At 42.0% G+C, this 25,242-nt stretch overlaps 3 protein-coding genes across 3 annotated transcripts; 1 reads left to right on the forward strand and 2 right to left on the reverse strand.

The window, feature by feature from the left end:
• Positions 1-629: 629 nt before the first annotated feature.
• On the forward strand, positions 630-1,731 carry LOC112204803 (RNA polymerase II subunit A C-terminal domain phosphatase SSU72 like protein 2). The gene has a single exon (XM_054661941.2). The coding sequence runs from the start codon at positions 732-734 to the stop codon at positions 1,314-1,316; it is 585 nt and encodes a 194-aa protein (XP_054517916.2). The 5' UTR covers positions 630-731; the 3' UTR covers positions 1,317-1,731.
• Positions 1,732-9,202: 7,471 nt separating this feature from the next.
• On the reverse strand, positions 9,203-10,277 carry LOC134807289 (RNA polymerase II subunit A C-terminal domain phosphatase SSU72 like protein 2-like). Its single transcript, XM_063783549.1, has one exon. The coding sequence runs from the start codon at positions 10,200-10,202 to the stop codon at positions 9,618-9,620; it is 585 nt and encodes a 194-aa protein (XP_063639619.1). The 5' UTR covers positions 10,203-10,277; the 3' UTR covers positions 9,203-9,617.
• A 3,412-nt stretch (positions 10,278-13,689) lies between these two features.
• Positions 13,690-14,696, reverse strand: LOC134807290 (RNA polymerase II subunit A C-terminal domain phosphatase SSU72 like protein 2-like). The gene has a single exon (XM_063783550.1). It carries the CDS (start codon positions 14,686-14,688, stop codon positions 14,104-14,106), a length of 585 nt encoding a protein of 194 aa, XP_063639620.1. The 5' UTR covers positions 14,689-14,696; the 3' UTR covers positions 13,690-14,103.
• Between the last annotated feature and the right edge of the window lie 10,546 nt (positions 14,697-25,242).

Here is a 25,242-nt window from a genome sequence, read left to right on the forward strand (position 1 = left end):
GGCATATTAATGTAGGCAGAGGCTTGCAGCAATTGCTGCCTTCTCTGAAGAATCATTATGATTTCAGTAATATCAAATGCAGAAAATGTTGTGTTGAATAACTCTTAAAATACCGTAAGCAGATATGTTGTTGAGAATGGGATTTCTTTGGTATTGGTGAAAATTTTTGTGAACTTCTGGACAAAAGTATATACAATGGTCCTGTGATTTATGCAATTGCATTTCTCGAACATTATGAAAATTAAAACAAGCAACAACACGTGTAATTTGTAATTAAATAGGGTGCAGCCTTGGACATTGTCAACATGTTTATCATCCAATTTCATATCTGAAGGTCACTGGAGAGTCCTATGACATGCTTGCAGGTAGCTTAATTGTCTTGGCCGTTGTCAATAGCAGCCCCCATTCACTAGGAGAACCACCAGAGCAAACTCCAGATTTTAAATGAATCCAGACTGGGTGGTGCCACCTTTGTGGAGAGTTAATGCTTTAGGTAATTTAATCATCTTGATTGTTCTTGTGATGAGTTAGGAGACGATTATCACAACCTAATCAATCCAGAAGTCATGAAGTCTCCACCCACTAATTAAGGTGACTCAATATAAACCTGCCTCCTGTGCCTCCACATTAGCTCATTTGGAAGACCTGGGTATAGGTGGTCGTCTCCTTGTCTCCGAGTCCCTGCAGCAGCTGAGGTGCCTGTGTCTCTCTGGTTCCCAGTGGCTGCCATCATGCTCTCCTCCACACTCAGGGTGGCTGTGGTGTGCGTGAGCAATGTCAACAGGAGCATGGAGGCCCACAGCATCCTCAGGAGAAAAGGGCTAAGTGTCCGGTCTTTTGGAACTGAATCTCATGTGAGGCTACCAGGACCAAGACCCCATCGTCCTGTAGTTTATGATTTTGCAACAACATATAAGGAGATGTACAATGACCTCCTCAGGAAAGATAGAGAATGCTACACCCGCAACGGAATCTTACACATCTTGGGAAGAAATGAGAGAATCAAGCCCGGTCCAGAAAGGTTTCAGGACTGCACTGATTTCTTTGATGTCATCTTCACCTGTGAGGAGAGTGTCTATGACACAGTGGTGGAAGATCTGTGTTCCAGAGAACAGCAGACCTTTCAGCCTGTGCACGTGATCAACATGGACATCCAAGATACCCTGGAAGATGCCACCCTGGGAGCTTTCCTCATCTGTGAGATTTGCCAGTGCCTGCAGCAGTCAGACGACATGGAAGACAATCTGGAGGAGCTGCTGCTGCAAATGGAGGAGAAGGCAGGAAAAAGCTTTCTTCACACCGTCTGCTTCTACTGAACATCTGGGCTGGCTTTGTCCCCTTCCTCAGTAAGAACTTCGGCATGGGACTTTAGTCCGGATTTATTGTGAGAAGCATCTGCAAAGACCTTCCACTGAGTACTGTTTGTATTACCTTTGTACACATCACCTGGAAAGAGACTATTACCAAGAAAATATTTTACGGGAAATGAGAAGGACTAACATTTTTAAAAGCGCTGAAAAATGCTTGGCATTGTTCTAGGTGCATTACATGGCATAACTAATTTAATGCTTATATCATTCTACAAGGAAGCTAGCCCACCATGACGCCATTTTCCAGAGGAGCAAACCGAGCTGATAACGGGCTGCTGGAAAAATGATTTGTTTGAGGGTATTCAGCAGATAAATAACATTGTATAGATAAGCACCTTTTAAATAAACTTCCTTTTCTCAATTTGAGTGGTTTTTTATTAATTTTTTAACTTTTTAAGTTAGTTGAGACCAATGGAGTGTGGTATGTTAACTTAAATGTTGTTCTTCTTTAATAAGAGTATAATATTACATGTTTGAACAGATAAATGTTTTTACATATAGATTATATCTTTTTTACTAATGCTCACTTTAATAGGTAAAATCCAAGTTGGATAATCAACTACATATGATTGTAAAATTTGGAATTATCTGCTCAAATCATAGGTCATCAAATTAAATGAAATAAAAAATGTAAATAAAAAGTATATTCTTATTTCTGTTGGGGGGATGCATTTCAAGCCAATAAGCGACATGCTTCTGTTTAAACCTTATGAATTACCCTGAAAAAATAAAACCCCAAGTTGGATAACAAACCACAGATTATCGTAAAATTTGGAATTATCTACTCAAATAATAGGTCACCAAAGAAAATCAAATAAAAATTTTTTTAAAAATCTATATTCTTATTTATGTTGGGGGATGGATTTCACACCACTAAGCCACATTTTTTTATTTAAGGCTTATAGATTACACTGAAATAAGCAATCTCTCATATTGAGAGATTCACATTGTATTAAATTTAAAATGTTTTTTGATTTGAGCATTGAGAACATCAGGTGATAAACCTAATGATGTTTTCACGGAGAAACAAGTGAAACACTTTCCATAATCCTTGGTAGTGGCACTAAAACATGTTCACTAATAGGAGAAAAAATAGATCGGAAGTAGTTGTTCAGAGTTGAATTAATTTACATGTTATCTATTGAATTAGACTTATTATGGCAACCTGAAATAACAGCAGAGATTGGCTTTCAAAAGATAATGAGTTTATTTACATGAAGGATTGTAAACTGGAATGCACCAGGTATAACAAGTTGTAGGTGCATCCTGAGAGTTTGGGGTAAGGGGAAACTTTTAAAGGCAAAAAGAAGTCCACAGAAACTACCTTAAACCAAAGTTCATTGGTAACAGAAGCTGACTGCAGGAGTTGGCGTTAGCTTCTTGGTGGAGACAGCCATTGCTAGGCATGTGTTCTTGCGAGAACATTTTATCTGGAATGCTGCAGTCTTGAATATAATGCAGTTACAGAAATATGTGTGAACATGCAGAATGAGCAAAGTGTGTAAGACCTGCCGGTGGTGTAAAGCATGTAGGATGTGCCATAATCTCTTGTGGGTTTTAGGGAGTCGTGATAGCTCTTATCTCAGATATACAGGCATGGGCTCCCCTCCTTCATGACCCTCCAGCTCCACTTCACCTGGATCTGATGATAGTGGACTTCATCTTGGTAGTAACAACTTTCACATTTTTGGTATCAGAAACTTCCAAAGTTTTAAGAAAATATTCTTTTTCCTCTTGCAGTGTAGGTAGCAGGAGGCAACTGGAAGTGGGGAAGCCAGCTGGTACAGTAGTTTGCAGAGGAGAGGTTGGGAGCTTGGGAGAGGGAAGTGTCTGTCAAAAGGCAGAAGAATGGACACATTGGAGAGGGATGTTAGAGCTGACATGAGAGACTTCTTGATGAGAAAAGGAGGACTTTGGAATCACTGTCAGATTTCTGACTTTAAGGGTGGCTGGGTCCAAATATATAAGTGAAAGTTTTGGAGAGATAGTTTCTGTCTATTCTGTCAATGTGGCTTAAGATAAGGCCATCAGCTGGCAGTGGGCAGTCAGGATCATGATTGGGGATGGGGTGAGGATATTTGGCATAGATAATTGTTTTAAAATATGGGAATACAAACCTGAGTGTAGGTTTTTGTGAGAGCTCTTCTGAAGATAAAAGTGAGACTGTCCCATAGATACTACTTTTTCCAGCCAATCCATTTGGAAAAACATGACAAGGTGGTTGAGTTTCTCTTTTCTCTGTGTTTGGACATGGACAATGCAAATGTGACAGAAGAGCAAGGTGCAGAAATGCTTCAGGAGTTTGAAAGGGTGTAATTATAGTGATAAACCATGAAAGCTGGTTTTGGACCAGAAAGGGTGAATAAGTAGGGATTGGGCTGGAATCCATGGGTTGTGGCACAATGCATGGTCAAACAGCCCTTAGAGTTTAAATAAAGAAGCAAAAGTGAATGGAAAGATGTGGTCTTATAGTTGGGGCATGACTGTTTCAGATTTTGATCTAGTGGTGAATTTCTTGATGACTATGACCATGGGTATCTCTGGTGGGGTGTAGACAGGTGCAATTGGAGAAGAAGTGAGAGTGTTGAGGTGCTGGGTGGATAATCTGTGTGGATGCTGGAATTGCTAAGAACTGTGGCAGTAGTTGGGTGTGAGGAAGCATGAGAAGTGAGAGCTAATATTATCACTAAAAATCCAGGGTGTGGGAAGTATGGGGCATGATTATATGTTGGGCAGATATGGTAAGCAGACTTTCTAGGTTGTTGAACACCTCTAGTATTGGTTTATTGGGTAGAGGGAGGGGAGCTCTGATTGGAAGTCGTTATGGTGACCCCGCGTATCTGACTATATACTATGTAGAGTGGGAAATAAACATTTAGATTTGCTGTAATGAAAATACAATGATTTCTTGAGGAAGTAGCCAGAGAAAGAGGCAAATGGGTGTTCACATGGTTATTGAAGATGAAAAATGACATTTGGATACAAATTTCAGGAAGATTTGAAGATGAATCTTAACTATAAAAGTGAGTTATGCCAGAAAGTAGGTTATTGTGATAAGGACCAGTCAAATGAACATTGCTTTAGGTGTCTCTGACAAATTTCTATTTCTTGATTACATGATGTATGCCTTATAATAATTTCTTAAGCAACTCCTTTATTTTTGTTTGGTTTTCTGTATTTGTGTATGTGTGTTTTTTCTTCCGTTTTAAAATTACCATAAGAAGACTAACAAAGCACTCAAAAAATGAGGGAAATACTTTGTTTCATAAAAATAACATTATAAATACGTTAATAGCTTTATTTGTAATTGTTTTATTTCCTCTCTTTTACTTCCTCTCCCTCCTCACTTTCCACGTCGAATCTTCTCCTTCTCCTTCTTTTTTTTTTTTTTTTTTAGTATTTATTGATCATTTTTGGGTGTTTCTCAGAGAGGGGGATTTGGCAGGGTCATAGGACAATAGTGGAGGGAAGGTCAGCAGATAAACATGTGAACAAGGGTCTCTGGTTTTCCTAGGCAGAGGGCCCTGCCACCTTCCGCAGTGTTTGTGTCCCTGGCTACTCGAGATTAGGGAGTGGTGATGACTCTGAAGGAGCATGCTGCCTTCAAGCATCTGTTTAACAAAGCACATCTTGCACCGCCCTTAATCCATTTAAACCTGAGTGGACACAGCACATGTTTCAGAGAGCACGGGGTTGGGGGTAAGGTTATAGATTAACATCATCCCAAGGCAGAAGAATTTTTCTTAGTACAGAACAAAATGGAGTCTCCTATGTCTACTTCTTTCTACACAGACACTGCAACAATCTGATTTCTCTTTCTTTTCCCCACATTACCCCCTTTCTATTCGACAAAACCGCCATCGTCATCATGGCCCATTCCCAATGAGGTGTTGAGCACACCTCCCATACGTGTTGGTGGCCTGGCAGAGGGGCTCCTCACTTCCCAGACGGGGCAGCCGGGCAGGGGCGCCCCCCACTTCCCGGACGGGGTGGCTGCCGGGCAGGGGCTGCCCCCCACCTCCCTCCTAGGCGGGGCAGCTGCTGGGCGTAGGGGCTCCTTAGTTCTCAGACGGGGTGGCGGGGCAGAGACACTCCTCACCTGCCAGACGGGGCGGCTGCTGGGCGGGGGCTGCCTCCTACCTCCCTCCCAGGCGGGGCGGCTGCTGGGCGGAGGGGCTCCTTACTTCTCAGCAGGGGCGGCGGGGCAGAGACACTCCTCACCTCCTAGATGGGGTGGCGGTCGGGCAGAGACACTCCTCAGTTCCCAGACGAGGTCAGGGCCGGGCAGAGGCGCTCCACATATCTCAGATGATGGGTGGCCGGGCAGAGACGATCCTCACTTCCAGGACCGGATGGCTGCTGGGAAGAGACGCTCCTCACTTCCCAGACTGGGCGGCCGGGCAGAGACACTCCTCAGTTCCCAGATGGGGTTGCGGCCAGGCAGAGGCACTCTTCACATCTCAGATTGGGTGGCTGGGCAGAGGGGCTCCTCACATCCCAGACGATGGGGGGCCAGGGAGAGACGCTCCTCACTTCCCAGACGGGGTGGCGGCAGGGCAGAGGCTGCAATCTCGGCACTTTGGGAGGCCAAGGCAGGCGGCTGGGAGGTGGAGGTTGTAGCGAGTCGAGATCACGCCACTGCACTCCAGCCTGGGCAACATTGAGCACTGAGTGAGCGAGACTCCATCCGCAATCCCGGAACCTCGGGAGGCTAAGGCGGGGAGATCACTCGTGGTCAGGAGTTGGAGACCAGCCCGGCCAACACGGCGAAACCCCTTCTCCACCAAAAAACACAAAAACCAGTCAGGCGTGGCGGCGCGAGCCTGCAATCCCAGGCACTCGGCAGGCTGAGGCAGGAGAATCAGGCAGGGAGGTTGCAGTGAGCCGAGATGGCGGCAGTACAGTCCAGCCTCAGCTTGGCATCAGAGGGAGACCGTGGAGAGGGAGAGGGAGAGGGAGACCATGGAGAGGGAGAGGGAGAGGGCTGAGCCTCCTTCTTCTTCTTTTTTGAGACAGTCTCACTCTGTTGCCCAGGCTGGAGTGCAGTGGTGCGATCTTGGCTCACTCACTGCAACATCCGCCTCCCATGTTCAAGCAATTCTCCTGCCTCAGCCTCCCAAGTAGCTGGGAGTACAGGTGCACAGCACCACACTTGGTTAATTTTTGTATTTTGGATTACTGGTGTGAGCCACAGCTCCCGGCCCCATGTCCGATCTACCCCAAGGTGTGACCTGGATTGTGTAATCACCATGTGGCTTGTTTGTGGTTTTACACAAGTCTAATCCATGAAGCAGAGAATGTAATACTTCAAGCTCAGTCTGTTGGTTGAAGCGAGTCGTAAGGCAATGTCCCTGGATAGAAGGGGATGGGTAATAGACTGCACATCATGATGGGGGAATGGCACGTGTGTTCAGCAGAGAGAATGGCTGGCAGCTCTTTTAACAGATGGGCAACCATACCTGATAAACTATCAGATTGACAAATGTTCAAAAGGTTGACACTATACACTGCTGGCAAGTTTGTGAGGGAAAAGGCATGTTTGCCCGTCGTAATGAAAAATGTTACAAGCTCTATGGAGGGCATCTTGAATATCTAATAAATCTAAAAACATGTTTACTCTGTCTTCCAAGTAGCCTTATAAGTAGCTAGGACTCAGGTGTGTGCCACCACACTTCGCTAATTTCTATTTTTTATTTTCTTGTAGAGATAGGGCTTCACTGTGTTGCTCAGGCTGGTCTTGAACTCCTGGCCTCAAGGCGATTCTCCTGCCTCAGCCTCTCAAGGTGCTGGGATTATAGGCATGAGCCACTGTTTCTGGCCTATACGTCTCTTTGACCACAGTAATCCTACTTCTAAAAATTAACCATAAGGTCTATCAGCAGAATTATCCGACTGAAGAAGTGAGAAAAAAAGAACAAAAAAGAAAAGAAAGAGATCCTCAGGTACTGGAGGAACAATATCAAAAGGTCTAACAGATGTGTAGTTTGGGTCTCAAAATGAAATGAGAGAAAGAATGGGACTGATTTTTGTTTTTGAGGCAATAATTGTGAAATTATTCAAATTAGGTAAAAAGCTAAACTATTACAGATTGAAAAAGCTCACAGAGCTTCATGGAGGCTTAAAAACAAAGAAAGTTGTATGTAGATGCCTCCCAATCAAACTGAAAATTAAGACAACGGGGAAAAATTTAAATGTAGCCGAAGGAGGCAGGACAGAAAACACTGGTACCTTAGTAGCATCAAGCACACTTGATTTTGATTACTCTCGTCATCCTCCAGTAATACAAACAGGATTATCTGGAGAAGTTGTTGATTCTGAGGCTGGAAATATATAAGATGAACCTGGGGCATCTCATAATGCCAGAGTGTTTCCTTTTCCATGAAAAATGAAGTAAAACCAAACAAACACCACGATGGGGCACATGAAAGGGCCCAGGAGGCAACTGAAAGTGCTTGCGATGGCCAAAACAGAAAGTTTGAGCAACAAAACAAAGCAGGATTGAATTGTAACCCCACATAGAAAAATAAATATCCAAGATTCCATACTGCTATGAAGAAATAATTGAATAAATTCATTAATGAGGGGGAGAATAGACACATCTGTGAGGAGTAAGTCCATATAATTTACATGGATAATCCACCCACAAGGAAGTAGGGCACAAGTCCTCACTCCTTAAATGCGGGCTGCACATAGGGACTTTTTCTAAACAGTCCAGCATGGAAAATGGGAAAAAGGGTAAATTCACAGTGGAGAAGGCTGATGAAGTGGAGCTGGAAGGTCATGAAGGAGGGGAGCCCATGCTTGTGTCTTTGAGATAAGAACTATCACAAGGACTCTCTAAAACCCACGAGAGATTATGGCACGTCCTACATCCTTTACACCATCAGCAGGTCTTACACACTTTGCTCATTCTGCATGGCCACACATATTTCTATAACTGCATTATCTTCAAGACTGCCGCATTCCAGAGAAAATGTTCTCGCAAGAACACATACCTAGCAATGGCTGTCTCCACCAATAAGCTAATGCCGACTCCTGCAATGAGCTTCTGTGACCAATAAATGTATTTCAAAGCAGCTTCTGTGGACTTCTTTTTGCCTTTAAAAGTCTCCCCTTACCCCAACCTCTCAGGATACACCTGTGACTTGTTATACCCGATGTATTCCTGATTCCAGTCCTTCATTCAAATAAACTCATTTTGAGAGCTAATCTCTGCTGTTATTTTAAGTTGCCGTAATAAGTCTAGTTCAATAGATAACATGTCAATTAATTTAACTATGAACAACTACTTCTGATCTATTTTTCTCCTATTAGTAAACATGGTTTAGTGCTACTACCAAGGATTATGAAAAAGTGTTTCAATTGTTTCTCCTTGAAAACATCATTAGGTTTATCACCTGATGTTCTCAATGTTCATATCAATGAACATTTTGAACCTAATAAAATTTTCACTATGAAAGATCCATTTTTTTCAGTGTAATTCCTAAGGTTTAAACAAAAGCATGTCGCTTAGTGGCTTGAAATGCATCCCCCAAACAGAAATAAGAATATACTTTTTATTTACATTTTTTATTTCATTTAATTTGATGACCTATGATTTGAGCAGATAATTCCAAATTTTACAATCATATGTAGTTCATTATGCAACTTGGATTTTACTTATTCAAGTGAGCATTAGTAAAAAAGATATAATCTATATGTAAAAACATTTATCTGTTCAAACATGCAATATTATACTCTTATTAAAGAAGAACAACATTTAAGTTAACATACCACACTCCATTGGTCTCAACTAACTTAAAAAATTTAAAAATTAAAAAAAACCACTCAAATTGAGAAAAGGAAGTTTATTTAAAAGGTGCTTATCTATACAATGTTATTTATCTGCTGAACACCCTTAAACAAATCATTTTTTCAGCAGTCCATTATCAGCTCGGTTTGCTCCTCTGGAAAATGGCGTCATGGTGGGCTAGCTTCCTTGTAGAATGATATAAGCATTAAATAAGTTATGCCATGTAATGCACCTAAAACAATGCCAAGCATTTTTCAGTGCTTTTAAAAATGTTAGTCCTTCTCATTTCCCATAAAATATTTTCTTGGTAATAGTCTCTTTCCAGGTGATGTGTACAAAAGTAATACAAACAGTACTGAGTGGAAGGTCTTTGCAGATGCTTCTCACAATAAATCCGGACTAAAGTCCCATGCCTAAGTTCTTACTGAGGAAGGGGACAAAGCCAGCCCAGATGTTCAGTAGAAGCAGACGGTGTGAAGAAAGCTTTTTCCTGCCTTCTCCTCCATTTGCAACAGCAGCTCCGCCAGATTGTCTTCCATGTCGTCTGACTGCTGCAGGCACTGGCAAATCTCAGAGATGAGGAAAGCTCCCAGGGTGGCATCTTCCAGGGTATCTTGGATGTCCATGTTGATCACGTGCACAGGCTGAAAGGTCTGCTGTTCTCTGGAACACAGATCTTCCACCACTGTGTCATAGACACTCTCCTCACAGGTGAAGATGACATCAAAGAAATCAGTACACTCCTGAAATCTTTCTGGACCGGGCTTGATTCTCTCATTTCTTCCCAAAATGTGTAAGATTCCGTTGCGGGTGTAGCATTCTCTATCTTTCCTGAGGAGGTCATTGTACATCTCCTTATATGTTGTTGCAAAATCATAAACTACAGGACGATGGGGTCTTGGTCCTGGTAGCCTCACATGAGATTCAGTTCCAAAAGACCGGACACTTAGCCCTTTTCTCCTGAGGATGCTGTGGGCCTCCATGCTCCTGTTGACATTGCTCACGCACACCACAGCCACCCTGAGTGTGGAGGAGAGCATGATGGCGGCCACTGAGAACCAGAGAGACACAGGCACCTCAGCTGCTGCAGGGACTCCGAGCCGAGGAGACGACCACCTATACACAGGTCTTTCACATGAGCTAATGTGGAGGCACAGGAGGCAGGTTTATATTGAGTCACCTTAATTAGTGGGTGGAGACTTCATGACTTCTGGATTGATTAGGTTGTGATAATCGTCTCCTAACTCATCACAAGAACAATCAAGATGATTAAATTACCTAAAGCATTAACTCTCCACAAAGGTGGCACCAGCCAGTCTGGATTGATTTAAAGTCTGGAGTTTGCTCTGGTGGTTCTCCTAGTGAATGGGGGCTGCTATTGAGAATGGCCAAGACAATTAAGCTACCTGCAAGCATGTCATAGGACTCTCCAGTGACCTTCAGACATGAAATTGGATGATAAACATGTTGACAATGTCCAAGGCTGCACCGTATTTCATTATAAATTACAAGTGTTGTTGCTTGTTTTAATTTTCATAGTGTTCGAGAAATGCAATTGCATAAATCACAGGACCATTGTATATTGTTTTGTCCAGAAATTCACAAAATTTTTCACCAATACAAAAAAAATCCCATTCTCAACAACATATCTGCTTATGGTATTTTAAGAGTTATTCAACACAACATTTTCTGCATTTGATATTACTGAAATCATAATGATTCTTCAGGGAATGCAGGAATTGATGTAATCCTCTGCCTCCAAGTACAGCTGTGTTTGAGCTTTTCTATACTTAAATGCAATGTTTAGAATTTTTTTCGTAGTTGTATAATTTATCAAGAAAATAAACAAGATTTTAAAATTATGAATGGGGTTTCAAAAAATAAGAGAATCATGTCACTTTTAGATTGATTATATTATGATAATGGACTGCAAAGTAATTACAAGAACAATCAAAATGATTAAATTCCTAATTCAGTAACTCTCCACAAAGGTGGCCCCACCCAGTCAGGATTGATTTATAGGTGAGCTGTGTTTGCTGTCGCTCACTGATTTACCAGATATTGGGTAAATAATAATTTTTTTTTTTTTTGAGGAGTCTCGCTCTGTCACCTAGGCTGGAGTGCAGTGGCACACTGTCGACTCACTGCAACCTCTACCTCCGAGGTTCAAGGGATTCTCCTGTCTCAGCCTCTCAAGTAGCTGAAGACTACAGGCACGCGGAACCACACCTGGTTAATGTTTGTATTTTTAGTAGAGATGGGGTTTCACCATGTTGGTCAGGCTGGTTTTGTACTTCCCACCTCAAGTGATCTGCCCGCTTTGGCCTCCTAAAGTGCTGAGATTACTGGTATGAGCCACCTCACCCGGCCCAATTTTACTTGTTTTTATTAATCCTACTTAAATGTATGTATAGCTCACATTTATTTCAATATAAATCAGATCAGAGACATCACTTTTGTCTTTGATGCAGGGACAAAATCTGTCTGTAAGGGAACATATTGCATTTTTCTATGTCCCTCTTAAGGTGATTCTTACATGGCCAATACAGCAGGTTCTCAAAGAACATCTTTTTTTTTTCTCTCTCTTTTTTGAGACACAGTTTTGCTCTGTCACCCTGGGTGGGGTGCAGTGGTGCCATCATGGCTCACTGCAGCCTCAAACTCCTGAGCTCAATCAATCGTGCCACCTCAGCCTCCTGAGTAGCTGGAACTACAGGTGTGTACCACCATGCCTGGCTAATTTTTTTTTTTTTTTTGTAGAGAATGGGGTTTTGCCATGTTACCCAGGCTGGTCTCAAATTCCTGGGCTCAAGTGATCCACCCGCTTTGGTCTCCCAAAGTGCTGGGATTACAGGCATGAGCCACTGTGTCCAGCCTCAAATAATATCATTTTATTATAATATTAACTTAAAAAATTGACTTCTGGCAGGCCAATGTCTGCGTGGGGTTTGCATATTCTCCCCATGTCTTTGTGGTTTTTCTCTGGATACTCTTGTTTCCTCCCACATCCCAAAGATGTGCACATTAGATGAACTGACATCTCTATGGTCCCAGTATGGGGGTGTGCCCAGAGCCCCGGATGGGGTCCTGTCCAGCGTTGGTTCCTGCCTCACACCTTGAGCTGCCGATAGGTTCCAGCCACCTGCCACTCTGAACTGGAATCAGCAGGTTGGAAAATGAAGGAATGAATACAAATTATTGAAAAATAAAAATTCATAAAACGTGGTAATCATACAAATGCAAGACAATAACGATGAAAGTACAAGATAGATCAGCCAGCCTGCCGTGTTTGTCATTATTGATTTTTTAACTGTGTAGTAGTAGGAGGTGCTCCTTACAATTTTTTCTCTGCAAGCATTTATTCCTTGATTTAACTTACCACCACTACGACCGCCATCACTCACTGACTCACCAAAAATTGGGTGAATAATAATCTTACTAGGTTTTATTAGGCTTTCTTAATTGTATGTACAGCTCACATTTATTTCTAAGTTTAATACTCTAAGTGTGCTTAATCTTTATTTAGAAGTTTGGTGATGTTTTTGTGACTCTTGTTCATATCAATCAGCCTATGATAAAATTAATTTTATTATACAGCATTTTACTTGACGTCATCGTTTTGGGCGCGGTGGCTCATGCCTGTAATCCCAGCACTTTGGGAGGCTGAGGCGGGTGGATCACCTGAGGTCCAGAGTTCGAGACCAGCCTGGCCAACATGGTGAAAGCCTGTCTCTACTAAAGAAATACAAAAAATGTTCCGGGCGTGGTGGCGGGTGCCTGTAATTCTGGCTACTCTGGAGGGCTGAGGCAGGAGAATTGTTTGAATCCGGGAGGCGGAGGTTGTAGTGAAAGTGTTTCACTTATTTCTCCGTGAAAACATCATTAGGTTTATCAACTTATGTTCTAAATGCTCAAATGAATAAACATTTTCAATTTAATACAATTTGAATCTCTCAATATGAGAGATTGCTTATTTCAGTGTAATCTATAAGCCTTAAATAAAAACATGTGGCTTAGTGGTGTGAAATCCATCCCACAACATAAATAAGAATATACATTTTTTTAAATTTTTTATTTGATTTTATTTGGTGACCTATTATTTGAGTAGATAATTCCAAATTTTACAATAATCTGTGGTTTGTTATCCAACTTGGGTTTTTTTTTTCAGTGCAATTCATAAGGTTTAAACAAAAGCATGTCACTTAGTGGCTTGAAATGCATCCCCCAAACAGAAATAAGAATATACTTTTTATTTACATTTTTTATTTCATTTAATTTGATGACCTATTATTTGAGCAGATAACTCCAAATTTTAAAATAATATGTAGTTCATTATCCAACTTGGATTTTACCTATTAAAGTGAGCATTAGTAAAAAAAGATAAAACCTATATGAAAAAACATTTATCTGTTCAAACATGTAATATTATACTCTTATTAAAGAAGAACAACATTTAACTTAACATACCACACTCCGTTGGTCTCAACTAACTTAAAAAATATAAAAATTTAAAAAAAACCACTCAAATTGAGAAAAGGAAGTTTATTTACAAGGTTCTTAACTATACAATGTTATTATCTGCTGAATACCCTTAAACAAATCATTTTTCCAGAAGTCCATTATCAGCTCGGTTTGCTCCTCTGGAAAACGGCGTCATGGTGGGCTAGCTTCCTTGTAGAATAATATAAGCATTACATTAGTTATGCCATGTAACGCACCTAGAACAATGCCAAGCGTTTTTCAGTGCTTTCAAAAATGTTAGTCCTTCTCATTTCCCAAACAATATTTTCTTGGTAATAGCCTCTTTCCAGGTGATGTGTACAAAAGTAACACAAACAGTCCTCAGTGGAAGGTCTTTGCAGATGCTTCTCACAATAAATCCGGACTAAAGTCCCATGCCGAAGTTCTTACTGAGGAAGGGGACAAAGCCAGCCCAGATGTTCAGTAGAAGCAGACGGTGTGAAGAAAGCTTTTTCCTGCCTTCTCCTCCATTTGCAACAGCAGCTCCTCCAGATTGTCTTCCATGTCGTCTGACTGCTGCAGGCACTGGCAAATCTCACAGATGAGGAAAGCTCCCAGGGTGGCATCTTCCAGGGTATCTTGGATGTCCATGTTGATCACGTGCACAGGCTGAAAGGTCTGCTGTTCTCTGGAACACAGATCTTCCACCACTGTGTCATAGACCCTCTCCTCACAGGTGAAGATGACATCAAAGAAATCAGTGCAGTCCTGAAACCTTTCTGGACCGGGCTTGATTCTCTCATTTCTTCCCAAGATGTGTAAGATTCCGTTGCGGGTGTAGCATTCTCTATCTTTCCTGAGGAGGTCATTGTACATCTCCTTATATGTTGTTGCAAAATCATAAACTACAGGACGATGGGGTCTTGGTCCTGGTAGCCTCACATGAGATTCAGTTCCAAAAGACCGGACACTTAGCCCTTTTCTCCTGAGGATGCTGTGGGCCTCCATGCTCCTGTTGACATTGCTCACGCACACCACAGCCACCCTGAGTGTGGAGGAGAGCATGATGGCGGCCACTGGGAACCAGAGAGATACAGGCACCTCAGCTGCTGCAGGGACTCGGAGCCGAGGAGACGACCACCTATACCCAGGTCTTCCAAATGAGCTAATGTGGAGGCACAGGAGGCAGGTTTATATTGAGTCACCTTAAATAGTGGGTGGAGACTTCATGACTTCTGGATTGATTAGGTTGTGATAATCGTCTCCTAACTCGTCACAAGAACAATCAAGATGATTAAATTACCTAAAGCATTAACTCTCCACAAAGGTGGCACCACCCAGTCTGGATTCATTTAAAATCTGGAGTTTGCTCTGGTGGTTCTCCTAGTGAATGGGGACTGCTATTGACAATGGTCAAGACCATTAAGCTAGCTGCAAGCATGTCATAGGACTCTCCAGTGACCTTCAGACATGAAATTGGATGAGAAACATGTTGACGATGTCCAAGGCTGCACCCTATTTAATTTTAAATTACAAGTGTTGTTGCTTGTTTTAGTTTTCATAATGTTCGAGAAATGCAATTGCATAAATCACAGGACCATTGTATATAGTTTTGTCCAGAAATTCACAAAATTTTTCACCAATACCAAAAATTTCCCATTCTCAACAACATATCTGCTTATGGTATTTTAAGAGTTATTCAAGACAATATTTTCTGCATTTGATATTACTGAAATCATAATGATTCTTCAGGGAATGCAGGAATTGATGCAATCCCCTGCCTCCATGTACAGCTGTGTTTGAGCTTTTCTATACTTAAATGCAATGTTTAGAATTTTTTTCGTAGTTGTATAATTTATCAAGAAAATAAACCAGATTTTAAAATTATGAATGGGGTTTCAAAAAATAAGATAATCATGTCACTTTTAGATTGATTAGATTATGATAATGGACTGCGAAGTAATTACAAGAACAATCAAAATGATTAAATTCCTAATTCAGTAACTCTCCACAAAGGTGGCCCCACCCAGGCAGGATTGATTTATAGGTGAGCTGTGTTTGCTGTCGCTTACTGATTTACCAGATATTGGGTAAATAATAATTTTTTTTTTTGAGGAGTCTCGCTCTGTCACCTAGGCTGGAGTGCAGTGGCACACTGTCGACTCACTGCAACCTCTACCTCCGAGGTTCAAGGGATTCTCCTGTCTCAGCCTTTCAAGTAGCTGAATACTACAGGCATGCGGCGCCACACCCGGTTAATGTTTGTGTTTTTAGTAGAGATGGGGTTTCACCATGTTGGTCAGGCTGGTATTGTACTTCCGAACTCAAGTGATCTGCCTGCTTTGGCCTCCCAAAGTGCTGAGATTACTGGTATGAGCCACCTCACCCGGCCCAATTTTACTTGTTTTTATTAATCCTTCTTAAATGTATGTATAGCTCACATTTATTTCAGTATAAATCAGATCAGAGAAATCACTTTTGTCCTTGATGCAGGGACAAAATCTATCTATAAGGGATCATATTGTATTTTTCTATGTCCCTCCCAAGGTGATTCTTACATGGCAAATACAGCAGGTTCTCAAATAACATCTTTTTTTTTTTTTTCTTTTTTGAGACACAGTTTTGCTCTGTCACCCTGGCTGGAGTGCAGTGGTGCCATCATGGCTCACTGCAGCCTCAAACTCCTGGGCTCAATCAATCCTCCCACCTCAGCCTCCTGAGTAGCTGGAACTACAGGTGTGTACCACCATGCCTGGCTAATTTTTTTTTTGTTTTTTTTTTTTTTTTGTAGAGGATGGGGTTTCACCATGTTACCCAGGCTGGTCTCAAATTCCTGGGCTCAAGTGATCCACCCGCTTTGGTCTCCCAAAATGTTGGGATTACAGGCATGAGCCACTGTGTCCAGCCTGAAATAATATCATTTTATTATAAAATTAACTTAAACAATTGACTTCTGGCAGGCCAATGTCTGCGTGGGGTTTGCATATTCTCCCCATATCTTTGTGGTTTTTCTCTGGATACTCTTGTTTCCTCCCACATCCCAAAGATGTGCACATTAGATGAACTGACATCTCTATGGTCCCAGTATGGGGGTGTGCCCTGAGCCCCGGATGGGGTCCTGTCCAGCGTTGGTTCCTGCCTCACACCTTGAGCTGCCAATAGGTTCCAGCCACCTGCCACTCTGAACTGGAATCAGCAGGTTGGAAAATGAAGGAATGAATACAAATTATTGAAAAATAAAAATTCATAAAACGTGGTAATCATACAAATGCAAGACAATAACGATGAAAGTACAAGATAGATCAGCCAGCCTGCCGTGTCTGTCATTATTGATTTTTTAACTGTGTAGTAGTAGGAGGTGCTCCTTACAATTTTTTCTCTGCAAGCATTTATTCCTTGATTTAACTTACCACAACTACGACCGCCATCACTCACTGACTCACCAAAAATTGGGTGAATAATAATCTTAGTAGGTTTTATTAGGCTTTCTGAATTGTATGTATAGCTCACATTTTTTCTAAGTTTAATACTCTAAGTGTGCTGAATCTTTATTTAGAAGTTTGGTGATGTTTTTGTGACCCTTGTTCATATCAATTAGCCTATGATAAAATTAATTTTATTATACAGCATTTCACTTGAAGTCATCGTTTTGGGCGCGGTGGCTCATGCCTGTAATCCCAGCACTTAGAGAGGCTGAGGCGGGTGGATCACCTGAGGTCCAGAGTTCGAGACCAGCCTGGCCAACATGGTGAAAGCCTGTCTCTACTAAAGAAATACAAAAAATATTCCGGGTGTGGTGGTGGATGCCTGTAATTCTGGCTACTCTGGAGGGCTGAGGCAGGAGAATTGTTTGAATCCGGGAGGCGGAGGTTGCAGTGAGCAGAGATCATGCCATTGCACTCCAGCCTGGGTGAGAAGAGTGAAACTCCGTCTCAAAACAAACAAAGAAACAAATTAGTAAACACCTGAAAGTTTCTCAAAGTGTGTTCCCAGACTAGCAGCATTAGCATTAATTGGGAACTTGTAAAAAATGAAAATTTAGACCGCAAACCACTGAATCACACACTCTAGTGGTGAAGCCCAGAGATCTGTGTTCTTTCCTTTACATTTCCATGAGTTGTTGTTCAGGTTCACATAAGTGATAATGTTTTGAAAGTCTTCTCTCAAGTAGGTTTCTCTGTGTGGGACACAGGAGATAAACTGAATTGCTGTGTATCTTTCCTTCACCCTGACAGAGGGGCCACATCTCAGCTGGGTACAGGATTGTTGGGTTGTAGTCCTTTCTCTCAGGAGTCCTTAACTGGTATGCCACTGTCCGTTCCAGCGTTGGAGATAAAAAGTCTAATTCCAGCATCATTCTTCTCCTGTAGATAATATGTTCTTTTTAAAAATATTTATATATTTATTATACTTGAGTTCTAGGGTACATGTGCACAACGTGCAGGTTTCTTACACATGTATACATGTGCCATGTTGGTGTGCTGCACCTGTGAACTCATCATTTACATTAGGTAAATCTCCTGATGCTTTCCCTCTGCACCCGCCGCCCACCCCACGACAGGCCCCAGTGTGTGATGTTCCCCTTCCTGTGTCCACGTGTTCTCATTGTTCAATTCCCACCTATGAGTGAGTACCTGTGGTGTTTGGTTTTTTGTTCTTGCGATAGTTTGCATGATGGAACTAGAAATACCATTTGACCCAGCCATCCCATTACTGGGTACATACCCAAAGGATTATAAATCAGGCTGCTGTAAAGGCACATGCACACGTATGTTTATTGCTATTCACAATAGCAAAGACTTGGAACCAACCCAAATGTCCATCAATGATAGACTGGATTAAGAAAATGTGGCACATATACACCATGGAATACTATGCAGCCATAAAAAAGGATGAGTTCATGTCCTTTGTAGGGACATGGATGAAGCTGGAAATATGTTCTTTTCAAGTGGATGTTTGTAAGATTTTTCTCTTTCTCCTTAGAGTTCAACATTTTTACTAGCAGATGCCTCAGTGTTTCTTATTTCTCTTCACTCTAGTCCAGTATTTCTCCATTTTTTCATCAATCCCCAGTTATGGAGCCTTTTTAGACATTCTTTTCTAATTGCCGTCTCTTAAAATTGTAATAGTAATCCCAGCTACTTGGGAGGCTGTGGCATGAGAATTGCTTGAGCCTGGGAGGTGGACTTTGCAGTGAGTTGAGACCATGCCACTGCACTCCAGCCTGGGTGACAGAGGCAGACTGTGTCTCCAAAATAAATAATAAAAAGGTCTATTAGATCCACTTGGTCCAATATTGAGTTTAGGTCCTGAATATCTTTGCTATTTTTCTACCTTGATGATCTATCTAATCCTGTCAGTGGAGTGTTGAATTCTCCCACTATGTTTGTGTGGGATTCCAAGTCTCTTTGTAGGTTTCTAAGAACTTGCATTATGAATCTGGGTGCTCCTGTGTTGAGTGCATATATATTTAGGATAGTTAGGTCCTCATGTTGAATTGAACCCTTTACTATTATGTAATGCCCTCCTCCATTCTCAGGAGATGAGCGTGGTGCAGAAGTTCAGGGATCCAGGAAATAATGAAGTATAATAGATAAACAACTTGTAGCATGTCTGTATTTATTCAGTGCCTGACTGAGAATCTAGCACATAGGAAGTACACATAATCATTCTTTCCCTGCCTCTCAGGTTCCATTCTCCTCATCTCTAAATTCAGTTTCCAGAGTAGGAAGATTTACTCCCATTTTTGTTCCTGCAGTACCGTCTAAGTAATGGCTGAAATTGTTTCAATAATAAAATTATGTGACAAGAGCCCAATAGAGGCGTGTGTCTGGGGGCTGCTGGGCCGCGCGGCTGCGGCAGGGAGGGAGAGGTGCTGGTGCGGGCTCTGGGCTGCGGGAGACCAGAGGCGCCGCCGCCACCACCGCAGACAGCTCCGCGATGGACATAAGGTTTTTAGTGAGAAGAGTTTTTAAAAAACATTTATGGTTTCCTCCTTGGAAGAATTTTACAAATAAGACACCAAGTTGGTCACAGAGAAGGATCTTGACGTTGTAACCAGTCCTGCATCCCAGTCAGGGCTCTCTCTGGTAGATGGGGATTCTCTGTGTATCACCACAGAAACCCCAGCTTGCTGGAATAATAAAACTGTTTCTGTAGTGGGTGTTTTTCTCTCCCTTCCAAAAAAAATCACTAGTGAGACTTAAAGCTTAGTGGAGAGATGGTTAAGTAGATCAAAGCCATTGTATTTATATTTTTGAATAATATATGGGAATAATCTTATGTATTTGTTACTTTATGATCTTGTAATATTTAGATAATTTGGCATATTATAGTACCTAGCAGATATAGTGCTTAACAGATTTCAACTTTTATTTATTTATTTTTAAAAATAGAGTCGGGGGGTCTCACTGTTGCCCAGCCTAGTCAAGAACTCCTGGGCTCAAGTGATCTTGCCTCAGCCTTCCAACGTGCTAGGATTATAGGAGTGAGCCTCCATGCCTGACGTCAACTTTTAAATGTCCATATAAATAATTAACAAGAAGTAATTTTAAATTGAAATGTGTAATAATATTTCAGCAAGTTATGTTAACAAGATGTATGAGAACCTCACATCCACTATAATTCTAAATTTATTTTATTAGATTATAAAAACTAGTTAGAAACTTAGTAAAACATTTTTAAAATGAAAATCAATCTATATATTTAAGGAAATCAAAACTGTAATTATTGATAAACATTGTTTAAATTTTTTATGAAGATTTATTAACTAGGTTGTAACGGCTACTTAAAAATGACTGGTAACATTTTTTAGAAAGTTTTAAAAACCAAAATTAAAATATAAGAAATAATAAGATTTTAAAGTATATTTTATTTCTGAAGCAACTGTTGACTTTAAAAAGGGCCGACAACCATGCAGTGCAGCTTTCTGTAAGAACCTCAATGAACACACATGAGAAAATGTAGCTTAAAAAAAGGTTCACTTTTTAAAGGACATTACTGATGTCCTAAAATATACTAGGTATATATTGTTGCTTGGGTTTTTGAAGTTGTTTGGAAGAAATAAACTTGGGTTCAGTCACAGAATACAAGATTGTCTACTGATTTCAGATGATAATGTGTCTGGAGAAGATGAGCCTTCTCAAAGGCAATTGCAGAAAGACATAAGGTAATTTTGAGGGCAACATTTTTTTTTTTCTAGGATAGACGAAAACGGAAAAAAAGTAGTAACAATGAAAAAGATGTTTATAACATTTAAAAAACCCTCAAAACTGACTATAAAGGAAATCCATTTTAACAAAAGCTAAAACTACATGCATTTCAAACTTATGCAGTGTATTTAAGTCACACTGGCCCCTTAGATGTCCCTACAAGCGCTGCAGACTTCGGGGAGGCCTGTGGAGTGACCAGTCCTCACCTCCTCCGGCTCTCAGTGCCCCATCTGCCAGCTGTCACAGTGCTGGTACACTCTAACAAGACCTCCCCGGGGCTCAGGGATAAACAGAGAGAAACACAGTAATACTATGATACTAGAAATACTGGCTTTTAAAGTATGGTACTGTTGATTATCTTACGACAGGAAGTCCTGTCGTATCTGAGATATGGCTCTGAAAGAATTCTTGGTCTAGGTATTTCCCATCTCTAGAGGGCGGTGATATATTTGAAGCAATCACTTAATTACAAGAGCTCTTTCCTCCTGTACCCTGCCACATTGATTGTCAATAACTCAGAATTTCCTAAGTGATAAGGGATGGCTCTCTGTGTCTTCTGACCCCTCAGAGAGCTCACAGTGGTGTCTTTGGATGCCTGCATCCTGTCCTGCCTCCTCCCCGCCTTACCGTGGGGCTCACACAGTCAATGGCCATAGAAGAGCCACTGCAGTCCCACCTGGATTCATAGCACCAGGAAAGGAGCAGGCCTCTTTCAGCCAGCCAAAGAAACACTTCCCCCTTATTAGGGAAGCTGCACAACAGACTAAAACCCGCTCCAGGAAACAGTGGACAGGGGACTCAGGTGGGTGTGGAGTGTGCGCGTCACTCCCCAGGAAAGCAGCGCTAGGGCCCTTTCCCTCAGAACTCTGTGGCGCGCATTGCTTCTGGCCAAGGAGGGGAAAGTTCTTTCTGGCCCTCCTCAAACTCTTATTACAGACCCTCCCGGAATTGCTTATACATCTTCTTGGCCCCTTTCAGCTTCACTCTGGTGATACCAGTAGGTCACTGACCCAGAACAAGGCCCCTTAACTCTGGTCTTGAGGTAGTGTTGGTGGCGATGGGCTGTTTGGGGTCAACTGACTTTTACTTCCTTCCAGGCAAGGTCACTGAACATGTGAAAATATGCTGGCTTTCCACCTAGTGACGAGCTACATTATCTCTGAGTGAGAGCAGGACATTTCACCTTTGAAATGGCAAGTGGAAAGAACAGGTGGAGGTAATCAAGGACACACACACACACACACACACACACACACACACACACACACACACAGGCTAATGACAAACAGGAGGAAAAGGGATGGTGGGCAAACAGTGGAGGGAAGTGAAGGGGTGGGTGATGAGGAGGTGAAAGGAAAGAAAGGATCTAAAGGGTAAACTAGACCTGAAAGAAGGCAGGATGCAAAGGGAGAACAGCAGAGGGCGGTTGCCGCAACCACAAATCCTTCCCACACTTACCACGCACACAGGCCTTTCTCTGCGTTTGCTTCCCCAAGCTCTTCATGGTCATCTTCTTCCTGTGGCTGAGGGCCTTGTCCCAGGTCTTCATCACCTTGCCCCAGGGTATCTGGGAGGACCTCTCCATGGATGAGTCCTTCAGGAGGAACCTGAGTTTCTTCTCTATGTCAGCTCCTCCAGATTCTGTAGCAGTGGCTCACGCAGGTGCTTTGGCCACGCCTTTCCAAGGTTGGCCTTAGGCACTAGAGTCTAGAAGGAACAGAAGAAACAGCAGAATGATTTAGTAGAGAAGTCACCCTCTCTCTAGTCAGAGAAAGGGCTTCTGGAATCAGCTGTGTGACTTCCTTCTCTCCATGCCCTCTGCCATTTTCCTGACCCCACCTGGGTTACCAAACAGGCTCCTGACTGGTCTCCCCAATCCCCATTCTTGCCCTTGCAACGAATTCTTTATATTGTGGCTATAGTAACCTTTCTAAAATGCACATCTAGTTATTTCATTTCACTTGTTAAAATCCTCAGCACCTCAGGATAAAATCGCAATTTCTCAGCAATTTTACTAGGCTCTGATAGCTTCACCTCAGGTGACCCATGCAACCTCAGTGCCATTACTTCCCTTCAATGTTTCACCTTCCCTTAAGCACCTAAGAATAGGCCCTTCTTTCTCTTCCTGTCTGAAATTTCCATAAGCTGTTCTTCAATTCTCTGAACGTCTTTCTCCTTCATTTCGTAAACCCCTACTCACACTTCAGCCCCCAGGTTGGGGTTAGACATTACCTCCTCCAGAAAGCCTTTTCTGATCCCCAGAGATTACGATGGTTGCTCCTTGTAAGTTCTGCCATCCCAAGATGACCCCATGTTAGTATTTACCACTGTGTTGATTAGATTGTGAACAGCTTGAGGGGACAGAATGTCTTATACCTAAGTAGGCCCAACATTGAGAATACTATGGAGTACACATAAGGCGCTCAAAAAATGTTGCGTGAAAGAACCATTAATCGACAAGTGACTCGTGGTGTCTCCATCCCACTGCTTCCTCTCTCTCACCACCATCTTCACTGCTAATGTCATGTCCTTCAACATTGATCAACATTGATAATGTCGTGTCCTTCCTCCCACCCCATGGCTGCTTCTCACTTAGCAGCATCTTCATCATTCATATTGTTCATCTCTTCCTTTCTGAGGTGATTCTCTCATCAAGCCCTCTATTCAAATGGTAGTCGACATTGTACCAATGACATCAAAACTGGAGGGTATCAGGTATGCCCTCCTCAACATCCCAGCACCCCACCTTCCAACTTGGACTCATCAACACCTATATTCTCCACAGAGGCAGTGAGACCTACTGGCTAAGGGCTTGGGACATTTTTTTGATATGGAGTCTCCCTCTGTCACCCAGGCTGGAGTGCAGTGGCCCGAACTCAGCTCACTGCAACCTCTGCCTCCTGGGTTCAAGCAATTCTCCCACCTCAGCTTCCCAAGTAGCTAGGATTACAGGCGTGCACCACCACTCCCAGCTAAGTTTTGTATTTTTAGTAGAGACGGGGTTTCACCATGTTGGCCAGGCTGGTCTCTAACTCCTGACCTCAGGTGATACACCCACCTTGGCCTCCCAAAGTGATGGGATTATAGGTGTGGGCCACCGTGCCTGGCCAGGCTCAGGACTTTTAAATCAGACAGACTGGGTTCTGAGTGGTAATGACCTTAGGCAATATCTTCATTTCTTAGTCCCTTAGTGGGGAAATCCATGTATTTCCTGGTGTTGCTCCTAAAGGAGAGAAAATACCTGAAGTCTTATTACACATACTAGCTAAGAGTGCCAACTCAGTAAACTAATTATTACTTTATTCTTGGCTACTGAATAAAGTGTTCCTATTTTTCAAGATCACCCGCTACTGCCCTTCAAACCGTTTCATCCCATCTAGGGCCTTGCTACATAAAATATCCTTCAGAATTTATATCATCTAAGTCTCCTCAAGATGAAAAACACACCAAATACGTCCTGTCTTCAAAACAACCAGCACAACATTCTACATGTGTCAGGCCCTGCCTCAAGTCCAAATCTCATCTACCCTCCCCCGACAAGCCTATTTTCTGAAGGAGCATTATCTCTACTTGTTCTGTAGCCCAGGGCTATCTCACTTATATCTGAGCACTACAAAGAAACTGTTCTGGTAAACAAAACCCCTAATTCTTCACATGCTGGAACTCTCTACTGAAGTCAAGTTTTGATCAATCTCTACTTCTTGAAGAAAATTTTTTTTGTATCCTTTGCTTCAGTGAAACCAACATTTGAGTTCTCTTGTTTATGGGAGAGTCCCTCTTCATTACTTACCCTAAATTTAGAGTCTATTAGGCAAATATTCTGACTTTTAATTCTCTTTCTACATGTTCTCCTGCTGACTCAAATCTGATTTTGAAATGAGGTGGGTTATAAACATATAAGGAGTAGATACAAGCTTTTTCTCCCACTCATCTGATGGCTTCATCGTGCTCCTGTAGGTACCGATGCCACTGAAATCTAAACTTCTATCCAAGGCTTCTTCTCCAAGCCTCAGAGTTGAATATATAAACAGCACTAGGAAACTTTTCTTTTGTATATCTCAAGTTGAATTTGGCAAAAGTAGAACTTCCTACTTTGCCTCAATTATCTATTTGGGTTAGTTGCAAGACTTAAGGTGCAATCACCCTATTTAGAAACCAGGGAATCATCATGGACCTGGACCTTCCTTCATCCAATTAATCGTGAAGTTTTAAAAAGAGTATTTCCTAAATGTTTCTGAGACCTATTCTCTTTTCCATCACTAGGTTATGGTAGACTCTGACTTCTAGTTCAAGTCCAAGGAACCCCTCTCATCACTCCATTTGCAGAGGAAAAACAATTCAAATATGAGCTGTCCAAGGATGCACAGCAATCGGCTTGTAGTTATAGGGGTAGGGCTTATTGAAAGAG

This window comes from Pan troglodytes, chromosome 9 (genome assembly GCF_028858775.2).
Source record: "Pan troglodytes isolate AG18354 chromosome 9, NHGRI_mPanTro3-v2.0_pri, whole genome shotgun sequence".
Lineage (NCBI taxonomy): Eukaryota > Metazoa > Chordata > Mammalia > Primates > Hominidae > Pan > Pan troglodytes.

What these genes read in the sequence shown, in the direction of transcription:
- LOC112204803 (XM_054661941.2), top strand. Translation starts at nt 732, where the DNA reads ATGCTCTCCTCCACACTCAGGGTGGCTGTGGTGTGCGTGAGCAATGTC.
- LOC134807290 (XM_063783550.1), bottom strand. Translation starts at nt 14,688, where the DNA reads ATGCTCTCCTCCACACTCAGGGTGGCTGTGGTGTGCGTGAGCAATGTC.
- LOC134807289 (XM_063783549.1), bottom strand. Translation starts at nt 10,202, where the DNA reads ATGCTCTCCTCCACACTCAGGGTGGCTGTGGTGTGCGTGAGCAATGTC.